At 46.3% G+C, this 23,129-nt stretch overlaps 1 protein-coding gene across 8 annotated transcripts in view; it reads right to left on the bottom strand.

Moving 5' to 3' along the window:
* Window positions 1–23,129, bottom strand: part of phc3 (polyhomeotic homolog 3 (Drosophila)) — an 81,854-nt gene that overhangs the window by 46,072 nt on the left and 12,653 nt on the right. For 7 of the 8 annotated variants that reach the window (XR_011344374.1, XR_011344375.1, XR_011344376.1 and 4 more), the window contains 6 exons: window positions 19,290–19,484; window positions 16,059–16,217; window positions 14,255–14,323; window positions 8,432–8,590; window positions 6,377–6,466; window positions 2,575–2,851 (listed from right to left, as the gene is read on the bottom strand). Coding sequence is in view for 5 of the 8 variants with exons in the window: in XM_069897513.1 (XP_069753614.1) it covers window positions 2,575–2,851; window positions 6,377–6,466; window positions 8,432–8,590; window positions 14,255–14,323; window positions 16,059–16,217; window positions 19,290–19,484 (949 nt within the window). In the remaining 3 variants the exon portion in view is untranslated. The remainder of the gene's footprint in view (window positions 1–2,574; window positions 2,852–6,376; window positions 6,467–8,431; window positions 8,591–14,254; window positions 14,324–16,058; window positions 16,218–19,289; window positions 19,485–23,129) is intronic. The other variant, XM_069897514.1, reaches the window with a different exon arrangement.

Below are 23,129 nucleotides of genomic sequence, written 5' to 3'. Positions count from 1 at the left end.
ATATGATGCATTGTTCTTCAAGATAGTGTTTGGACTCAGTCTGACAATGAATGAGGCCAAGGACAGACAATGGAGAAAAGAAATGAAATGGTTAAATCGAGACAAGACTGGATGAATCAGATAATTCTCAACCCGCTGAGGGCGAGAACAAGGGCGGTTAAGGTCGGGATCTTTACAAGTCCAGGTACGACCTGCAGAAGGCCATCTCTGAAGCAAAGTGGCAATTCCAGAGGAAATTAGAGACAGTGATAGATACACAACAGCTATGGCAGGGAGTGCAGGGCATTACAGCCTACAAAGCGAGGACGAGCACTAAAGATGGCTGTGATGTTTCATTACCCGATGAGGTGAACACCTTCAATGTCCTCTTTGAGAAGAAGAACCATACAGTGCCTACTAGAATCCCTGAAAAGATTGAGGACCCTGTGATATCTGCTTCTGAGGGCGATGTCAGAACACCATTCAAGAGGGTGAACCCTCGCAAGACATCAGTCACTGATGGCATATCTGCCAGGTTACTGAAAATCTGCGCCAACCAACTAGCCAGACTGTTCACGGACATTTTCAACCTCTCATTGCTGGAGTCAGAGGTTCCCACCTGCTTCCAAAGGGCATCAATCATGTCAAAGCCCTTGAAGAAGAGTGTAAGCTGCCTCAACGACTACCGCCCAGTAACACCAACATCTACTGTGATGAAATGCTTAGAGAGGCGGATCGTGGCCAAAATGAACACGTACCTAAGCAAAGATCTGGACCCACTGCAATTCACCTATTGTTACAATCGCTCCACAGCACTGGCTCTCCACCCTGGTCTGGATCACCTCGAAAACAGCAATTCATACATAAGGCTGCTCTTCATCGACAACAGCTCAGCCTTGAATACCATTATTCCCTCAGTGCTGGTCAAGAAGCTACAAACTCTAGGACTCTGCACCCCTCTCTGCAAGTGGATCCTTGACTTTCTTATCGGAAGATCACAGTATGTATTGGAAACATGTCCTCGCTGATTATCAATACAGGTGCACCCAAGGATGTGTGCTTAGCCCACTGCTCTACTCATTATACACCCATAAATGTGTGGCCAGGCACAATTGCAATGCTATCTACAAGTTTGCCGATGACTCCACAGTTGTCGGCAGAATCACAAATGGCAATGAGGAAGTGAACAGGAGGAAGATAGATTAGCTTGATGATTGGTGTAACAACAACCTTGTGCTCAACATCAGCAAAACCAAGGAGATGATTGTGAACTTCAGGAGGAAGTCAGAGGAACACAACCCAGTCCTCATCGAGAGCTCAGTAGTGGAAAGGGTCAAGAACTTCAAATTCTGGGATGTCAACATCCCCGAGGATCTGTCCTGCAGCCTCCATGTTGAAGCAATAACAAAGAAAGCTCGCCAGTGGCTAAACTTTGTGAGGTGCCTGAGGTGGTTCGGTATGTCACCGAAGACTCTCGTAAACTTCTACAGATGTACTGTGGAGAGCATTCTGGCTGGTTGCATCACTGCCTGGTATCGAGGTGCCAATTCTCAGGACAAATAAAAACACCAGAGGGTTGTTAACTCAGCCTGAGACATCACAGGCACCAGACTTCACTCCATTGAAGTCATCTACATGAGGCAGTCTTAAAAAAGCAGCCTCTATCTTCAAAGACCCCCACCACCCAGGCCATGTTCTCTTCACTCTGCTACCAATGGGGAAAAGGTACAGGAGCCAAAAAATGAACACTCAGCGACACAAGGACAGCTTCTTCCCCGCTGCCATCAGATTCCTGAATAATCAATGAACCAAAGACACTGCTTCACTTTTCGTGCATTATTATTTTAATTTTTTTTTACAGTAAAGTTTTAAGATGGTTATAATATGAATCTTTGCACTATGATACATCGTAAAACACTAAATTTCATGACAATAAATTCTGATTCTAAGAGTGTTGACATTGGTAGTGAAGGCTCCATGGGCCACAAGTTGTCCTTTTTTTTTTAAATTACCCATAATAGTTGAGTTTTAGGGACCAAATTTTCCAGTCAAGTTTTGGGGGTCTACTTTTACACGGATACTACTCTTGACCACAATAAGTACCAGCATCGTTCAAGGTGTCAGAAGTTCGGTTTGTAATTGGGATGTCGAGCACTCGAGTGGGTGTGTGGCCGAGGCGAGTATCCGTGGTTGGTGGGGTCAGTGATGGGGGGTTGGGAGCTACAGTGAGTAGGTGGACAGGGCATCAGGAGGTCAGATGTGCAGTGTCTGAAGCAAGGATCCATGTTCGGGCAGCCGAGGTGAGGGTTCACAGTCAGGGCGTCGGGAGCGAGGATCCACAGTCAGGTAGTCGGGAGCGAGGATCCACAGTCAGGTAGTTGGGAGCATAGATGCGCGGCACCAAATATGTGGTGGGGTGGTGATGTATACAGGGGATCAGCTGTTACATGAGTACATACGGTAGGTCTGTGCTTTTACGTTTAAAATGGACAGACAGATCAGTAAAGTATTGTTTGAAGAGTATACATGAAAGAACAATGTCTGAGCGAAGCTTTCTCTCTCTGCACCTCCCACCCCACTCTCTGCACTGCTTACCTGGAGCGATGAGCTGCTGAGTGCTCACTGGCAGCTGCAGCCGGGTTACGGTGGAAACGCGAGGCTCAGGACTGGAGGGAGTCACGCTTTCCCCTTTCTTGGTGCCTTCGGGGTTCAGGTCAGGTTGGCTGGCCTTGGATGTGGCGCCCTGACCAGCTGCCTTTACTTGACTCATGGAGAGAGGCTGGGCCTGGCAGGTGCCTTTCAGTGGAACGCTCTGAGGAGATGGAGCAGCTAATGCGCTCAACTGCTGGCTTCGAACAGCTAGATTCTGAACCTGGGACCCAGGGCAGACAAGATAAAGAAAGGCAGGGTCAAGCTGTTAAACAAGGAGGCAAAGAGCTGAAGTAAAACGTCTGCAGATGCTGGGGTCAAGTGCAACACCAAAGTATGCTGGAGAAACTCAGCAGGTCATGCGACATCCACACGAAGTATAGAGTGACCAATGTTTCAGGCCCAAGCCCCTTGACGACATTGGTTATCCTTTCCTTCCTATGGATGCAGAGTTTCTCCAGAACATTTAAGTATTACAACAAAGAATTGGACTTGGGTTTTAAAAAAAATTTGGAATCTCTGTTCACATACAGCATCAGTGTGGTAATGGTTGCTGTTGAACATTGGATCAGAGGTTAATCTACACGACCATAAAAGTGGCAGAAAATATTACTGGTCTCCCTCCCCCCCCCCCCCCCCCCACCCCATTCAATGTGATCTACTGGGATCGTTGTCCAAAGAAGCCTCACAAAATTGTTAAAGACCCCATCACCCCGCTGCAGAATCTTTCAGTTACTCCCTTTTACAATACAATTGGATTATAAGAAACTTGAACTAGTATGAGGATTTTCAGTACCACAAATAAGAAGAAAATGTTTCCTCATTAAATGAGGGAAGGAGATTCACAGCAATTGATCAGGAATCGGACAAGGGATTGGGGAGGAGTCTGCTTCGACCAACTTTTGAGACAGGGCATTTCCGTGACCCTAAAGAGTAGTGAAAGCAGGTTTGATGGGAAGTCGAACAAGAACGTGATCATATCCGAGTTAGAGGGCACACATCCCATCATGTTGGCACTGGCTTTCCAGAGGAGTTGGTTCTGCTCCTCAGCTCTTTCCCCATAACCTTGCAATTCTTCTTTCTATTTTAACTGATCCATTCATTTTTCAAAGTTCCTGTTGAAACTGCATTGCCCTCACAACTCACGAGAGCATTGTGCATCACCTCATGTTCTTTGCCATGGATGTTACATCTGTGACCGCTTTGTACCAACTCTCGTGTCACCCCCCCCATGATTCCTCTAATCAAACATTTGGCAAATGTCCTTGACTTTTCCCCCCCTCAAAATTTGAACACTCAGTGCTTCTCCAACACAGCTGGCCAATTGTACTAAATTTCTCCTGACATCCCTTCAGATTTTTGATGACCTTCCTGAATCGATGAGCCCAAAATTAGATTGTGATAGAGAATTCATGACTCAGAAGGAGGCCGTTCAGCCTATTGTATCCATGCTGGTCCATCAGGATCCTTCCACCTTCCAGCACAAGATCAGTAATTCTCCACTTTTTGGTCCTGACTCTCTCAATCTGCTTCAGCCTCCTCCTTCTGTGAGAATATTCTACACCAATCTTTCTCTCCCTTGCACTGAACTTCCGCCATCTGGATGTTGACCCGCTCCTCGACCGAGTGAAATATATTATTTCCATTTATTCTGCCCAGCTATTTACAACTTCATACAACCTAATTAAGCCTCCTTCACAGCCCTGTTCCAAAGGATTGTCCACCTTTTCCCAAATGTTTCCAAAGTATTGTTCCAAGAACCATCAGCTCTTGAACCTCTCTCTCCTTACCCTAACCATAACATTGCTGCAAGTCCATCAAGGATCTATCCATACTACCAATTTGTTTTCTAGCTCTGCCACCCAACTTCAAATATTTATTCATTCTCGTTCCTTTCATATTTACTATCTTGGCACATTACAGCACAGTCCGGGCCCTTCAGCCCATGATATTGGGCCAAGCTTCAGCTCCACAACAGTCTAATCTTCCCATAACCCTCTATTTTTCTTACATCCATGTGCCTATCTAATTTTCTTTTGGATGGCCCTGTTGAACCAGTCTCCATCACAATGTATTCTTGGCACCCACCAATCTCGGAGTAAAAAATCTTATCTCTGATAATCTTATCTCCCCTAAACTTTCCTCCGTTCAACTTAAACTGTTGTTCTCTGGTATTTGCTAATGTCACTCTAGAAAAAAGGAGCTGGCTGTTCACGCTATCTATGCCCCTCAGAATCTTAAGTATTAAGTCACCATTCAACCCTTGTCGCTCCAAAGAGAAAAGCCTGTCAAACTTGCTTCAAGAGATATGTTCTCCAATCCAGGCAACATCTTCGTAAATCTCCTCTGTACCCTTTCCAAAGTATCTACATCTTGCTTAGTAAGATTTCTCCTTTTTGTCTTCCTTTGTGTTAATTCAGCTTAAATAATTATTGATGAGTTTTATGTACCTGGGAAGGTGCAGCAAGTAAATCTGTCATTGCATATGTGGATTGTACTTCTGTATATGACAATAAACTCTTATGCAATCTGGATGATACGTTAACCTCTACGTGAACTAATTTAGAGTACACAAGAGTGCTGGAGAAACTCAGCAGGTCACGCAGCATCCACGGAAAGCAAGAAGCAGCTGATGTTTCAGGCCCAAGCCCTTCTTCAGGAGTGCCAAGATCAGTCAGACGCCAGAATAAGAATTTATTTTGGGGGGGGGGGGGAGGTCGGACAAGAAGGAGAAGGGGAAGTGGGAGGAACACAGGCTAGCACAGTGGTTCTCAACATTTTTCATTCCCACTCACATCCCACTTTAAGTAATCCCCAAGCCATCGGTGCTATGTGATTAGTAAGGGATTGCTTATGGTGGGATGTGAATGCGAAGGGAAGGTTGAGAATCACTGCTCTCGACCCAATTGTTACTGAAATATTTTGCTTGAGAAAAATTGTCATTGGTCCATTTCCTTTGGAGCTACAAAACCATGCACTTAACAAGTCAATGAGGTACGATTAAAACAGTGCTTCTCCAACTTTTTCTTTCCATCCACATCCCACCTTAAGCAATCTCTTACTAATCACAGAGCACCTATGGCATAGGGATTACTTAAAGTAGTATGTGAATGGATGGAAAAAGGTTGAGAACCACTAGGCTAGCAGGTGAATACTGCTGGGAATGGGAAGAAGCTGAAGGTCTCAGGCCTGAGAAAACAGCTGCCTGTTCCATTCCATGGATGCAGCATGACCTACTGGGTTACTCCAGCATGACTGGGCACAGCACCAGCTGGAATCCTACAGCCTTTCAGCCCACAATGTTGTGCTGACCTATATAAACCTACTCCATAACAATCTAATCCTCCCTGTCTCGTTTCCATAACCCTCTATTTTTCTTGCAGTTCCCCAACTTCTGCAAACTTCTTGTTTACCTTTGTCAATTAACTTCTACACAAATCTCCCCTGCACTGTCTCCCGGTGAATCTTCAAACTGACATGGAAAGGTTTAACACCTCTTGTTTTCCCTCTCTGTTAATAAAGGTCCCAATCTGTGTTAAGGTGCTCGATGCCACATAGCATTGAGTTTTTCATTAATCTTTTGTGTGCTGGTATGGGCTGACCCTTTGCAACCACAGAATCAATCAATTCCTCTGGAGATGCACGCGCCTTTAAAAGTGAGAAAGCTCTCAACACTAGCAGCGACAAAGCATGACATGAACGCTGGGAATCGTATCTTGCTGTGGGATGCCTGTCGGTAACGACTCACCTGAGTAGGTGCAGACACGGAAGAAGAGGAAGGCGCAACAGGAATGTCAGGCTGGACAGTGGCTACAGTGGCTGTGGGAGTGAAAATCAGCTGTAGAGATAGAGAGATCAGGGAAGAGCAGGAACAAAGACAAGTGTCAGAAACAAATAGAGGACACTGCTCCTAACATCCCAATCTTCCTTGAAGGGTATTCAGATTTCCCTCCCCCCCCATCCCCACACTCCCCAATGCCCTCATCCAACCTGCCAGCCCTGGGTTTGAGTGATGCTCCATGAACCCATATTAAGATCCAGTCTTTTCTTTGGCTTGGCTTCGCGGACGAAGATTAATGGAGGGGTAATGTCCACGTCAGCTGCAGGCTCGTTTGTGGCTGACAAGTCCGATGCGGGACAGGCAGACACGGTTGCAGCGGTTGCAAGGGAAAAAGCACCGATGGAGTTGCTATGCTTCAGAAGAGTGGCTGCCCTGTCCTAGCAGTGCTGGGACCGCCCCACATTATAATAGGAGCTCTCCACCAGCACCGCACCCCCTCCCGAACTTCAATCCAGCACCACTCCTGACACATGGATGAAACCTACATTCATTTCAATGTGGATTGCTGGAGGTTTAATGGAAAACATATACTTGCAAATTTTCTTTCCATATTTTCAGTTATTTAGTTTTGGGAGCGAACCTATCCTTAAGTGTTGCAGAGATTAGATCATTAGGGAAAGTTGAAGAAGAAATAGATGCAATGGGCATATTAAAAAAAAAAATCGGGGAATTGGCAGAGGAGATGAGGCCTGGGTAGATCAAGTATGATCATGTTGCATGGTGGGACAGGTCTGAGGGCTGAGTGCCCTCCTACTTACCCATGTTCCTCTGTTTCTTTTCCTTGAGTTTTAACCCTTTTGATTTTTGGCCCTAGTCTGTGCCGAACCACTTGTTAAATGTTCAATATTAGAGGCATTTATGCACGGTGTCTAAGCCTTGTCAGCTATTGGAAGTGGCAAGGTTAGCGCCACTTTATTACTCTGTTCTCCCAGTGTCTGCGTGGGTTTTCCTCGGGGGCTCCAGTTTCCTCCCACTGTTCAAAACAGTACCAGGGGTTGAAGGTCAGTTGCGTGTAATTAGGCAGAACGGGCTCATGGGCCGAGAAGCACTGTTACCATGCAATATGTTGAAATTTTTTAAAAATTATTTAGTCACAGGAGCAAACCTCTGGAATAGTCTTCCCTGGGGCATTGCAGAGATTGAATCATCAGGGAAAGTTAAAGAGGAAATCGATGCAATTGGCAAAAGATTGGGGAACTGTCGCCAAAGAGGAGATAAGGCCCAAGGCATATTGAATGAGATTATGTGAATGCCCTCTTACTTACCCAAGTTCCTCTGTTCCTTTTCCTTACATTTTAACGCCTCCTGATTTTTTTTCTCCCCCACGTCTAAGCTTGGTCAGCTCTGGGGGGCAGCACAGTTAGCGTAGCGGTAGCACAACGCTGTTAGCACCAGCGATCCAGACCTGGGTTTGAATCCTGCACTGTCTGTAAGGAGTTTATATGTTCTCCCAGTGTCTGCGTGGGTTTACCCCGGGGGCTCTGGTTTCCTCCCACTGTTCAAAAATGTTCCAGGGGTTGTCGGTCAATTGGGCGAAAGGGCCTATTACCATACTGTATATCTAAAAAAAATGAAGCCAGATTAGGCAGTCCAGATAGTGTGGGTAGGCAGGACTGAGCCATACAGTCATGTAGTACAGACACATGCCCTTCAGCCAATCATGGTCCATGCTGACCACTGTAGTTATCCATAGAGACACAACGGCCACACTGGTCCCATTGACCAATGTTTAGTCCATAGCCTCAGTGATTCAAGTACCTTATTGAATGGTGTAAGGGTACGTGCCTCTATCATCTCCTTTCCAACCACTCTCTGGAACTAGCCCAATGACCAGAGATTGAAAGAACTCGAAGATGCTTTACAATACAGGCCCATCAACTGACCCAGCCTCCCAATCTCTGCCCCTCTTCCTGCCATAGGCTTGGTGCTGTGCCTGCGGCTCAGGTCTCGGATGCCACTCACCATCTGGGCCCGGAGGTACATCTGGGCCTGACTTGCTGTGAGGGTGGGAGTGGTGTTGCCGAGCAGCATGGCCTGCTGGGTAATCCCACTGGACGTCGTGTTGGATGTCGGGTTGCGGCTCATCAGCTGAGGGGCAGCGGAGGAGGGTGCCAGGTTAATCTGCAAGAGATCCCCAAATAACGTGTTACTGGCTGAGAGTATCGTCACACCATAACAGAACATCACTCGAACAATCTCCAGACACAAAACAAGTCAGGCATCGTGGGGATATCTTACGCAGATCAGACACTGTGAGAGGGAATCTAATGCAGGTTGGACACTGCGGGGGGGGGGGGGGGGGTGGGGGGGAATAAATCTAATGCAGGTCAGATACCATGGGTGAATCCAACATGGCTCAGACATTGTAAGGATATCCAACATGGATCACAGACTGTGGGGGGGTGTCTATCAAGGAAACCTCTGTTCACCACAATGCAACTTTCCTCATAGTTCCCAACTCATTGCTGCAGAATTTCGTGACTTGTTGCTGCAGCGGGTGGAACTACTGCCTCACAACCCAGGATCAATTCTGACCTCGGGCGCTAACTGTACAGAGTTTGCACGCTCACCGTGTGACTCCCCGGAGTGCTCTGGATTCCTTCCATATCCTGAAGGTATGCACATTAGTTGGTTTATTGTTCATCGTAACTTGTCCCTTGTGTGTAGATGAGCGGATAATGCAGGGAGGTGGGTTGGAAGTTGACGGGAATGAGAGAACAGAATCGATTAGGGGAGCATTAGTGAAAAAAATGTATGATCTGGATGGGCTGGAGGGCCTGCTTTTGTGTGACATGTCACGACAATTCCATGCTGGCTCCACATTCTGATCATCCAACTTCTAACCTCGCTGTTCACGAATCCCCACATGCATGCAACACTCCGATTCTCTGACAGGCACCCAGATGGTAGGCTAGGCCGGAAGATTAGATCTCATGGCCAATTGGATTCGAAATCGGCCCAGTGGAAGGAATCAGGGTATGGAGTGGGAGGGTTGTTTTTCACATTGGAGGCCTGCGACCAGTGGTGTGCTACAGAGATCGGTGCTGGGTCCACTGCTGTTGGTCATCCACATTAACAATTTGGATGACAGTGCAGTTACGGACACTGCGTGACCTGCTGAGTTTCTCCAGCACATTTGTATATTGCACTTGACCCCACCATCTGCAGATTTTCTTGTTTAACATGATTAGTAAGTTTGCAGATGACTTCAAAATTGGTGGGATAATGGACAGTGAAGATTATCTAAGATCACATCAGGATCTAGATCAACTGGGGCAACAGGCCAAAAAAACAGCAGATGGAACTTAAATCAGGCAAGTGCAATGTGTTACATTTTGGAAAGTTAAAATACGGCAGGATTTAGACAGTGAGTGGCAGGAGCATAGGGAGGGGAAGTGGAACAGAGAGATCTTGGGGCATACGTTCACAGTTTCCTGAATGTGGCGACACAGTTAGACAAGGAGGTGAAGGCATCTGGCACACATGCCTTCATTGCTCAGGGCACTGTGTGGGGATGAAACACAAAAGTGTGCAGACGCTGTGATTGTAGAAAAAAAACGCAGAAATACTGGAGGAAATCAGAAGGTCTCGCTGTGTCAACTTGGTTGGTGTGGATGGGTTAGGCTGAAGGGCCTGGAACTGTGCTGTAAAATGATCACTCGTTGCGACGAGACAAGGACTCAACAGCTTAGGAATGATGGAAAGTTACACAATTCTTTGAAGGGCTCGAGAGGATGGATATACTATGTGCCTCTACACAGGTCCCTCAACAGTAGACAGAGGGAAGCAGGTGCCTTGTTCTCTGTGCTCCTTGGCTGGGATGGAATGGCGGTGGCTGGTTGGGGTCAGGGAGCAAAAGAAAAGTTTCAAAAGTCCTCAGGCCAAATAATTGATCTCCTAAGGACATTGGAGGAAACAGTAAAACTCGACAAGGTTGCAGGGAGAACACAAGGATACAGCACAGGCAGAACCTGAGGTCAGAATCAGACCCAGGTCGCTGTGAGGCATCAGCACCAACTGCTACTCCGTTGAGAGGTTGACTCTGACGAGTTCGCTGTGCATCACAATAGCCCCGGACCGTTCAACGTTCCCAATGACTGGGAACATCGAGGTCTCAAGAAGGCAGCCAACATCATAAAGGGCCCCCATTATCTTGGTCACAGCCTCTTCTCACCGCTACCTTTGGACAGAGCTACCTTAAGCCTCAAGACCAGCATCTACAGGTTCAAGAACAGTTCCAGCTCTTCAACTTCCCTTTGGAATACCAATCAGAGACTGCTCTGACTCCACAAAGGGTGCGTCTACATTGCACACAAAAATGCTTGAGAATCTCAGCAAGTCATTCAGCAAAGATAAAGATGTATATCCAACCTTTCAGGCCTGAGTCCTTCATCATGGTCTGAGCAAAAAGGAGGCAGGTGCCAGAATGAAATGGTGTGGCTCTCTGAATGGGAGAGCGAGAGGGTGGAGAGCTGGAGGAAAGGAGACAGAGGGATGAGGAAGAGAGGGAGTGGCCTAACAGAAGCCAGCGAAGTCGATGTTAATGCCATCGCATTGGGGAGTGCCCAGACAGAACATTAGGTGTTGCTCTTCCAAGTTGTGGGTGGCCTCGATTTGGCCGCACGAGGCCATGAACAGACATGTCGGCGTGGGAGTGGGACACAGAAATGAAATGTTTGGCCACTGGGAGATCCCTGTCATTGATGTGTACAGAGCAAAGGTGCTCAACTAAACAATATCCCAGTCTGTGTCCAGTCACTCCAATGTAGACAAGGTCTAAAGGGAGCTCTGAATGCAGTAGATGACCCCTACAGATTCACAAATGAAGTGTTGCTTCATTTGGAAGGACTGTTTGAGGCCTCAAATGGTGGTGAGGGAGGAAGTGTAGGCGCATGTGTAGCAGTGGATTTAAAGTAGGATCACCGTGAATCTTATCCATAATTATTTAATGCTTTTAAAAACAAAATTCAATTAGTTTACTACATTAAAACCCTGGAATCCAGCACCTACAGAGATTGGTAGATACCAGATAAGTGAATTTCCCGTTTGCTTGAGACTGCGTGTGTGTGGATGGACAGCTAACGGTGAGGTGCGTGAATTTTAAACATCTGCATTTTTTTACCCATTTACTTCCTGCAATTATTTTTTGCCAGTTGCTTGAATTCTAGATAACGGGTATTTTATTGTCCTATAGTTCTTTTCACAAGTCCCATTTTAGCTGCAGTGAGAAAGAATTGCAGTACATATGTACGTTGTATAATGTCTATGATAATTAACTTATTTGTTAATAGACGGAAGAAAATTAAGCAAAATAACCAAGTCATAATCTTTAAAAACAAAGCAATCCTCCAGCAATCAGTAAAAATGTGGCAATAGATTTATGAAACCAGTATGACCTTCCAGTAAACTTCAGAAAGCAACGTTTATTTTTGCAGAGGAAGAAAAGCAGGGCAGCAGTGAGAATAGGGTTTGCTGAAAGTTCAGGATGACGTTAACCTGTTAAAGAGCAGCAGCTTGATAGGGTCTTTGTACGCGTTTCAGAAATTGTATCAGGCCATTGAATGCTGACTCCATGATCAGCACCCTTCTGATCTGTCTGTCATCCTCAATTTCCCCCCCTCCCCATTGTTGACCAATCTCCTACTGGCCGCTGTTTAACCCCCTCTCCTACCGTGTCCTTATTACAATGACTATCACCCCTCTCTCCATTCGATCTTGATGAAGATTTCCCTCATCAAGGGTGGGAGAGGTTGGACAGGGGCCAGTAGAAAAGGCATTCTCAATCTTTTTTCAGACATGATCTACAGACCTCTTGCCCTGTGAACCAATCAAGTTTTGGATTCTTCCATACTTTTCTCTGACTGCATAAAAAAACATTTATGTTAAGTGAGGTGAAAACAAAATTAGGCTTATATGTGTTTTGGCTCTGGGGCTGGTGGGGGAGGGGGGAACGGAATGTAGGGCCCGATGAGAGTGGTTTTAGAAGAGGATTGACTATTTCTCCTATACACTGACCCCATTTTTTCCCCTCTCGCCTCTATCTCTCTTTCTTTGGCACCTGTCAATAAACTGCCTTCCAACTCCACCCAACGCCCACCCCTTCTGTCCGTCATCTTTCACTCTCACCCAATAGTTCACGAATCCCCTACTGGCTGCTGTTTAACCCCCTCACATTGGATCCTGATTAGAATTACTAACACCCCTCTCTCCAATTAATCTTGATGACAGGGTCCGGTCTGAAACCTTGACCGTTTTTTTTCTCCCATTGATGCTGAGTTCCTCCAGCAGGCTGTGACTTGCTCCAGAATGAAGAGACACTTTGCTCAGGGGGTGGTTACTTTTTAAGAATGAGCTGGCAGCCGGGGTGATGGACCTTCATTAATCCTGGCTTTCAGATGAAACTACGTCAGTCCTTGAAAGGTCACAAAACCCACGGGTCTCAGGGACCGGAGCATCTGAGTGGGGCCAGCTAGAGTACTCCACGGTGATAGAGTAACTATCTCTGAGCAACCACATCCATGTGACTGCTCGGCGGTACCGTCACCTCCATTTCCTCAGGAAATGGAGAAAAGCTTGCACGTCTCACAAAAACCTCTGCAGATTACCAAGAGTACTCTGTCAGAATGCATCACTGTGTGAAATGAGGTAATCCACCCAAGACGACAAGAAATTGCAGAGGGTTGCTACCACACCACACACACCCACCCCCTCCGCTCCATCTATACTTCCCGCTGCCTCAGAGAAGTAGACAACACACTGAAGAGCTGATCCCACTCTGGCCACACTTGCTTCTCCCTCCTCCCATCTGAAAAGTGGCTGCTTCTTCTTTCCCAACATTTTCAGATTCCTGAACGAACCTCACGAGTCAAATACTCCATTGGAATGTTTAAAAATGCTGGAGCTGCTATTATGACTAGTGCAGACCCAAGAGAGCAGAAAGTGGAGACACAGTGCTGCTCCAAAGGGTTCAACCACCTGGTCCAAATGCCAACAGCTCCGTACAGGCTTCAAACGGCCTGTTAAATGTGCCAATGGTGTTTTGTTTTAAAATCCTACAATCGCAGGGGTCTGTGCCCAAGGTGGCGGTGCTTGTGCTCGCAGCGGGCACAAGGGGTTGCAGACTCCAGGGAAGCAGTGGAACAGAGCAGGGAACTACAAACGAGGAGAACACCTCACTCTGAGGAGGGGAAGCAGAGAAGACGACCCAACAGGATGGTGACTAGGGCTGTGGACCAATGAGGGGCTCACCAGCTGAGGGACTCACATGGGGTCTGGGAGACTAGCTCATGGGATCCAGGTGTCGGAGCTTGGTTTCGAGAAGGTGCTGAGGGCAATAAGGGATCCTGAAGGGCCTTGGGCATTGAAGTCTTCCTGAATGTGTCGTAAGTTTGGACCTGGAGACTATGTGGCTGCAGGAGCGCAGGAGTCCAATCCACGGACATTCAGGGACTTTGAAGGGACTCACTTTTGCTTCTCTTACTCTCATACTGTAAGGGACAGTGGACCACTCTTTGCCTCCCTTTTGAAGAATTGCAGAAGGTAATTTTGTGAAACATTACATGCTCTGTACCATTACATGACTATAAAGGAATCGATCTCTCTCTGTAACCCATCCTCCACTGGGCTTGGCTCTGCTGCACTGCGTATGGATAAACCTTCTGGGTAGCACGCAAAGCAGTACATTGGCACGAGTAACAATTAACATAACTTTGAATCAAGGATGGAGAGGGTTCTTTCGGCACTGTTCCCTTTATTATCATGAGGACCAGATTGGTGCTGACTTACCGAGGTCTGTGCGACACTCGATGACTGGCTGACGCTTCCTGTTGGGGATGAAGACTGGCGCCCACCTGCCTGGAAGTGCAGAGGGAAGAATGATCAGAAGCAGAAACAATGAGGGAAAAAAAACTCTGGCAATACTCCAAACACTGAGATCAAGACCCATGCCTCTGTGGTCCCAAATACTAAGACTACGTTATGAACAGCTTCTGCCAAGTTCAGCTGGAACTTCTATTAACCGCAAGACTGAGCCAAGTGTAATGATCACGTCTTGCTTCTTCATAAGCTCAGCCAGGTGCTTCACAGGCTTCGGCCTCCCATCCATTGCAGACATCTATGCAAGGAGGGCAGCCAACATCATAAAGAACTCCAAACCTCCTGGTCACAACCTCTTCTCACTGCTCTCTTCGGGCAGAAGGTACAGAAGCCTGGACACCAGGACCTCTAAGTTCAAGAAGTTTCTTTCCAAGAGCTATCAGGCTCCTGAACCTGTAACAGTAACCAGGGGCTGCACCAACACCACAAATTGTCACACCACATTTTTTTCCGTATACATAGGAAACTGATTATTTACTCTCTCTCTCTTGCACTGATTTCTTTTTAATTTAATGTACATACCATTGCAAATTGTCATTTTGGTGTACATGTATAATGTACATGACCACAAGCCAACTATAATTTTTACTATATTAACGTGGCTATTTTGATCAACATTTCATTCATTATCTTAATCACTCATTCATTTCCTCCAAACCAGTGCATCATGGGAATGCGGGGAGAATAAAATGAAACAGGGTAGGATTAGTGCATGTGCAATGCTCTCCAAGGCTGGGCCATTTACTGTGCAAGTCTGACCCTGCCCTGACTTACCAAAGTCCAGCACCCCACACTAATCAGTTAAACCCCGTTCACCACTCCTTGGCCCAGTTTCCCAAATGATCTAGATTCTTTCTTCCTTGCTGTCCAAAATACCACCAACTTTGGTGTCATCCACAAATTTTCTAATCATATTCACCACATAACGATGACAAACAACAGCGGACCCATCACTGATCCCTGTGGGAATGGCCGCAAGAGGCGGCAAGGTTAAACATTGTAACAGGGTTGTGTGCCTCTGACTTCTGACACGTCCACACACCCGCGCTCCCAGGATAAGCTTTCAGCTATTATCACACCCTCAGATTTCAGATTGATTGTCCGAGGATATACATGACATCACATACAACCCTGAGATTCCTGAATTACCGTGCAAAAAATAAACTGTACACAGCATAAATGTGAACAAACAAAAGAACTGTAAACAGATAATGAATGTAAACAAACTACAAATACAGAGAGAACAAAAGAAAATCAATAAAGTGCACAAGTAAGAGTCCTTAAATGGGTCTCTGATTGAGATTGTCGTTGAGGAGTGTGATGGTGGAGGGGGAGCAGCTGTTCCTCAGCCTGGTGGTGTGAGCCTTATGGCACCGAGACCTCTTTCCTGATGGCAGCAGTGAAAACAGAGCATGCCCTGGGTGATGTGGATCCTTGATGATTACTGCTGCTCTCTGGCAGCTGAATTCCATGTACATTTTCTCGATGATGGGAAGGGCTTTTGCCTGTGATGCACTGGGGTGTGTCTACTATCTTTTGGAGGGCTTTACGCTCAGGGGTAATTGGCGTCCCCAGACCAGGCTGTGATGCAGTCAGTCAGCACACTTTCCACTACGCCTTGGTAGGAATTTGCCAGGGTCTCTCCCCCATCCTGTACATTTCCTCATTCTCTGAACAGTAAAGTTGAGGGGTGGGGGGGGGGGGGGGGTCTCACCTGTTGCACAGTTGCCAGGCTCTGGAGCTGGGTACTGCTCAGATGCTGTTGCTGGAGTGCTGCCGTCTGCAGCATTAAATGCTGCTGCTGTGCCGCGTACATCTGCTGCAAATACTGGGCTGCAGTGCTGGGCTGTCGGTGCAGAGCCTGCTGGATCACCTACAATGGACAAAACACTGTTAATTCACAGCACACTGTGTCCATCTCCTCCAAACCACTGCCAACACAGCTCACCAGGTCAATGCTGACCATTGACCATCTGTTTAAGCCAACCCTATACTGCAGTCATTTCCATCACACCCCACTCCTAGACTCTCACTTTCCCTGTCCCTCTCACCCATCACCTCTTGCCTTTAATTTAGGTATTCAGCACAGTAAAAAGCCTTTTCAGCCCATAACCCCGTGCCAATTACACCCAAGTGACCTACACCCCCGGTACATGTTGAAGGGTGGGGGAAACTGGAGGAAACCTACGCAGACACAGGGAGAAAATACAAACTCCTGATCTGGGATTCGAACCCCAGCCCCAATCGCTGACACTGTAACTGCTATGCTTACGATGCCGCCCTGTTAGCCTTTGCTCCTCTCCCTGCCCCTTCCTAACCCCCACATTTTTATTCAAGCATCTGCCTGTTTTCACACATTCCTGACGAAGCGTTCAGGCCCAAATCGTCGACAGTCTTTTGCTTGATATCAAGGCTCTTGTGACCTGCTGAGATTCTGTAACTCTTTAATATTCTGCACTGCAGAGAGTGAGGGGGGTGGTGGTGGAAGGGGGGAAAGACAGTTATGGATGATGATTAAGTTGAACAGTAAGAGAGAAGCAATGCAGACACATAGGTGGGAGTTCCCAATAGATCCATTCTGGATCCATATTGGGGTCTTTAGGTAATTGGTTTATTTTGTTCAGCTGGAGCAGGGAACAGCAGCAATGTTACTCTTGAAAGGAAAGACGCAAACCCGACAGCTCAAAAAAGGAGCAAATTCTATTTTTTTTTCCACGATTTCAGCTACAACTGCACAATTTATAATTTGCTCCCAGTTTGATCAATCACCTGGACCCCCTCTTGCCACGACACATGCTGTTTCCACACCCCCCACCCCCCCACTACGACACATGTGCTGTTTCCACACTGAGCTTCTGTGGAAGATGGAGTGCTTTTAAGACACCAATCATTCAGCCCAGGAAGACAGAGCTTCTGCTGCATGGCAGAAACCAGCCCCATTAACAGCAGAAGCAGCGTCATTACGACAGAGAAAGTACCTGTCAGAGCTGTCATGGAAACAGGTACAGCAATTCTTTAGTGGAATCCAAGCCCAATGAACCAGATGCTCAGTCATTTACCTTCTTCTGTTTCAAAGACCATTCAGTATACACTTTCGAGGAAAGTGTGGTCATTTTTCTAATTACTGTCTGAAAATGTTTATATTTTTATATGTTTCCCCACTCCTTTCTGAGAAGGAAACCTTCTACAGGAACTCCATCGAGAGCATCCTGGCTGGCTGCATCACAGTGTAGTCTTTGGCTTGGCTTCGCGGACAGTGTAGTATGGTTGCTATATAGCATTGGATTTGAGGTTAATCCACAGGACCTGAGAAGCAGCAGAGAGGATCACTGGGGTCTCTCTCCTCTCCATCCACCCCACTATCGATCTGATCTAACAGACTTTTTTCTGAAGAGGACTTGAAAAAAAAAGTTGAGGACTCCCACCACCCTGCACGCAGCCACTTTCAACTGCTCCCTTTAGGAAAGAGATCCAGGAGGATCAGAGCCAGCACCTCCAGGCTGAGGAACAACTTCTTCGCATGGTAGTGAGACTGCCGACCAACTCATGAACTGCTCATACAAATCTTACAAGATTCAACCATTTAGTTAACATAAGAACATAAGAAACAGGAGCAGGAATAGGCCATCCGGCCCATCAAGCCTGCTCCGCCATTCAATAAGATCATGGCTGATTTGATCATTGACTCAACTCCAACTATCTGCCATTTTCCCACATCTCTTAATTCCCCATATAACTAAATTTATTTACGTACTGCATATGTGTCAGTTCTGTATGTATGTTTTTGCACTGAGGACCAGAGAACACTCTTTGGTCAGGTTGTAGTTGTACAATCGGTCTGTTCCTGCACTATTTTGTTCTAATATTTGACTGGGAACTCCCTGCCCAGCAGAACTGTGGGAGAGCCTTCACTAGAAGGACTGCAGTGCTTTAAACAGACAGCTCCTTTGCACCTTCTCAAGGTCACGGATCAGTGAGAAAATCAAACACCTTTCCAACTCTGAGATTGCTGAAATGCACTCTCCCATTCCGTTCAGGGGATCAATCTTCTCATCTTAAGAATTAGCTTTGAGTATCTCCTTTGCACTTCATCCAATGCTACATTTTGTTTTCAGGAAAGGCAACCAAATGTGTGCATGATATTCCAGAGGTAGCCTCAGCAAAACCCTGTACAACTATAGCAAGATCTCTGGGCTCTAAAGATCTGACCCCTTCACAATAAGATGGATGCTTTCTTAACAACTTGCTGGAAATGTTTGCTATCTCTGTGATTCAGGCACTAGAACACAGATGCTTTGTACTTCACTCACTTACAATCTCTTTCCATTTAGATAACAATCTAATTTTTTATTGGAGGAGCCACAGATAATATTCCGTCTGGACACTCGCCAACTGGATGGCATTAACAGCAAATACCTTGGTTTCTATTAGCCCACTCCCTGTTCTCCCTCCCTTCCCCATCCCTCTGTTTCCTTTCCTCCAGCTCTCACACCCTTCCCTCTCCATTCACAGAACATTCCCCTCTCCCCTGTTTGCTGGTGCGCCCTCCCTCTATTATCCCCCTATCACCTCCTGTCTGTGGGACAGTGCTCTTCTCCCTGCCCCCCCCCCAACACTAATTTGTTTGGGCGCCTGCCTCTATTTTGCTCATACCTTGATGAAGGGCTCAAACCCAAAATGTTGGTTCTGTATTTTTATCTTTGCCACATAAAGTGCATTGTTTGACCTGCTGTGTTTCTCCAGCATCGTGTGTTTTTACTACCTTTTCATTCCTCTTCTGAAATGTCTTGCATGGTCTAGAACCATTTGACTCCCTCTGGAGCATAAAGGAAATCATCTTCGTGTTGTGCAACGCTGGGCTGTCCAACCAGAGTTAATCCCACACTAGCTAGTGCAGGACCTGTGCAGTAAACCAGCAAAAGCCAAACAGCACCACAGTGCATACCTGAACAGCCTGCCGGTCTGAGCTGCTGTAGACGGAGATTTGCGGTGCTTGTGTCCTTGAGGACGTGCTGGCAGTCGTGGTTGTTGTCGACGTTGTGGTACTTGGATCACTTTCCATGGCTGCAGGTTTGCTCTTAATCAGAACATCAACTGTGACAATTGGTGGGGGTGGCGCCAGAGACACGAGGCTGGAAAGCTGCAAGATTGCAAAATAGTCATCGAGGGTAACAGTGACAGTCTCAATCTCGGGCACGTGACAATAATCATTTGCCAATTTCACTGAAGTCATACAAAAATTTGCTTATATAAAGCACAGTGTATTCACCAATAAAGAATGGTAGAAGAATGAGGGAAGATTTGATAGAGGTATTTAAAATTATGAGGGGGACAGACAGAGTAAATGTAGGTCGGCTTTTTCCACTGAGAGGAGGTGAGATTAAAAACCAGAGGACATGGGTTAAGGGTGAAAGGGGAGAAGTTTAAGGGGAACACAAGGTTATGGTTATGGGGATAAGGCTGGAAAGGGGTACTGATGGTAGTGATCAGCCATGATCTGTAAAATGGCGGTGCTGGCTCGACAGGCCGAAGGGCCTACTCCAGCTCCTATTGTCTATTGTCTAACTTATTCACACAGAGAGTGGAGGGAGTGTGAAAGGAGCTGCCAGCTGTAGTGATGAATGCGGCCTCAATTTTAACATTTAAGAGGAATTTGGACAGTTACATGGATGGGAGAGGTATCAAGGGCCATGGACTGGGTGCAGGTCAGTGGGACTAAGCAGAAAAATGGTTCAGCATAGACTAGAAGGGCCAAAGGGCCTGTTTCTGTGCTGTAATGTTCTATGATTCTAAGATCAGAAGAAGTAAATTAAAGCACCAATTTACTCTCACCCAGTCATGTGGTCACATAATGTTAAGATCCACTCCAACATCTTTCCACACACTTAATATTATTTTACTCTGGAGGCTTGTCAAACCCAGCTGGTGTGATTCATCTCCAAACTGGGACTTCCTCACCAGATCAACAGGGCGCCATCAATTTCCTTTGGCAAGTGGGTTCCCAGCAACAACACAAGATGGCAATTCAGTGCACGATGGCAGGCCAGCTTGACGCACCAGGATCTTGGACCAAAATCAGGAACAATTTAGGGATTGGAAACTATTCTCTTGGTGTTGGAATGCACCCAAACAGTGACAATTAAGTGTAACGAGAAAAATAATGAAGATTTAATGCAGTTAGTAATCACACTCCACCAAAAGACGACATAGGCCACCTCTGCAGCATTGTTAATGTGTTGCTGGAGCCACATTGATTGTGCCTGGGAATTACCTGATAGGGAAGAAATTTAATATTGAATAGATACCCTGCACCTTCATGCTCCAAATAGCTATTGGGAAAACTGTCAGGGAAGCAAAAATTCCACATCATAGTTTATCGATCTTAGCAAGTCCAAGACTAGGAACTTCTGCCCAGGATGAAATCTGGGCAACCCAAATATTAACCGTCAATTAAGCACAATCTCCCCCTTTTTTTATTTTGCATGAGCAAGTTCCTATGTTCCGATCTGGATTGCACAGACACGCAGTTAATAGACCCGATGGCTCCAGTTCTCTCTGGTCCACATACCCAGAACCCTCTGAGTGAAAAAATTGCCCTTTAGGATCTTTTAAATCATTCCTCATTATCTTGTTTCATCTACCTCACAAAAGACATGCAGGTAGTTGGTTATTGCCTGCTGTATATTGCCCCATGCTTCTCAGAGAGACACAGCACAGTAACAGGCCTTTCCAGCCCACAAGCCCATGCTGCCCCAAATACACCCTTGTGACCAATTAATCTACTACCCACTACATTGCTGGAAAGTGAGAGAAAACTGGAGCACTTGGAAGAATCCCATGTGGTCACAGGGGAGAAAGTACAGGCAGCCGTAGATTCGAACCCTGATTCGGACAATGAAGGTTTCCTGATTGTGGAGGTTTGGATCTGGAGCTTGGGTTGCAGGTGGGTCAAATAGGAGTCTGTGTGACTCAGAGGCTGCGGGAGTACTGGAGGGAAAGCCAAGGACACTTCAGTGCCTTTGAAGGGACTCTTTAGTTTTCTTATTCTTGTAAGGGGTGCTGGACAACAATAATTGGTGACTCTTTGTCTGCCTTATGCAGTCAAAGGTTAAAGTAAATTTAAATTAAATTTAGACATACAGCATGGTTACAGGCCTTTCAGCCCACGAGCCCATGTTGCCCAATTGCACCCAATTAACCTACAACTCCCAGTACGTTTTGAACGCTGGGAGGAAACCAGAGTCCCCGGGGAAAACCTACGCAGACACAGGGAGAACATACAAACTCCTTACAGAGAGTGGAGGATTCAAACCCAATTCCCAATCACTGGTGCTGTAACTTATATATTATGTATTGATCGTCCTTCAGTTCAAAGAAGACACATTGTTGTGCAGTTCATCTGTGGACACAAAGGTGTCTGGAAGTGCAAAGTCTAGCACAATGGGGGCAGTGGAAGTCTGTTTTTGTAATAACCGTGGCTGCTGCTTTGTGATGCAGTTCACAGTCTTCCATCAGTTTTCGGCACCAACTGTCATCAAAACTGCTGTAGGCTTCATAGCACAGGGCTCACCAACGGGATCTGTCAGCAGGCCGCAGCTTCTAATTTTCTTGGCAGGATGCCACAGTAGCGCAAGGTTTCCTTCACACCATCTTTATAGTGCTTGCGTGGACAAGCTGGAGGTCTCCTTCTGGTCTTTAGTTCACTATATAGTAGCTGGCAAGGCACACGGTGGTCATCCATTCTGATGACATGTTGCACCCACTGCATCTGGGCTCTCATAATCGTGGACTCGATGCTGATGGACTTCACATGACCCAAGACCTCCAAGTTGCAGACACAGTCTTGCCAACAGATGCTGTAACAGCCTTGCGCTAACCACTACACCAACTGTGCTGCCCCAAGTACATCATGTATGTTACATGTTTAGTCTCTTATTACGCAATGATAAAAGGAACCTTGAACAGGAACATTGAACCAGGCCCCAGCGCCTTAATGATGTGCTCACCGTGCTATCCCTGGTAGATGAGGGGTAGAAACTTGGGGGGGAATGGATGAGAAGAAGGTGGGGGAGAATAAATAATTAGATAGAATTAGTGAAAATGGATGATTGATAACAGAAAAGATTCAGTGGGCTGAAGGGCCTGTTGCCACACTGCTTCTCTCTGACTTGAAACAAGAGAACTGATGGATTACAGAGGTATTGCTGCTTATAGAAGCTGCTGTGATCAGTTCTCAACGAGTTTGACATTTATAGGGGTTCTTGGGAAATGGGACTCCAGGCTTCACATCACGTTCGATACAAAATTTTGCATTTACATGAAAAACAAAATGCCGGAAATCTGAAATAAAAGAGGGCTGTTTTCAGGAGTAGAATAGATGGAGGAGAGATGAGCAGAACAAGAGGAAATATATTCCTTCGTGAGGGGCTCAAGCCCAAAACACTGGTTCTGTATCTTTATCTTTGCTACATAAAGTTCACCTGTTTGACCTGCTGAGTTTCTCCAGCGTTGTGTTTTGACTTCAATCAGTGCTGCAGACTTTGGGGAATATCTCTGATAGGGTGTGACCAAATTTATATTTCACTTTTATCAAATTAAGTCTACCCCAGAGAGCTTCACAAGCAAAATCAGTCAGGGCAAATAATGGAGAAACTCAGCAGGTCACGCAGCATCAACAGGAAGAAAGGGTAACCAACACTTCAGGCCTGAGCCCTTTGACAAGGTAAGAGCAAAGGAAAACAGACAGGCGCCTGAAATTAAAAAAAGGTGGGGGGCAAGGGCAAGT

Source organism: Narcine bancroftii, chromosome 9 (genome assembly GCF_036971445.1).
Source record: "Narcine bancroftii isolate sNarBan1 chromosome 9, sNarBan1.hap1, whole genome shotgun sequence".
Taxonomy (NCBI): Eukaryota; Metazoa; Chordata; class Chondrichthyes; order Torpediniformes; family Narcinidae; genus Narcine; species Narcine bancroftii.
The sequence above is the reverse complement of the archived record's forward strand: the minus strand, read 5'-3'. Positions and strand labels throughout refer to the sequence as shown.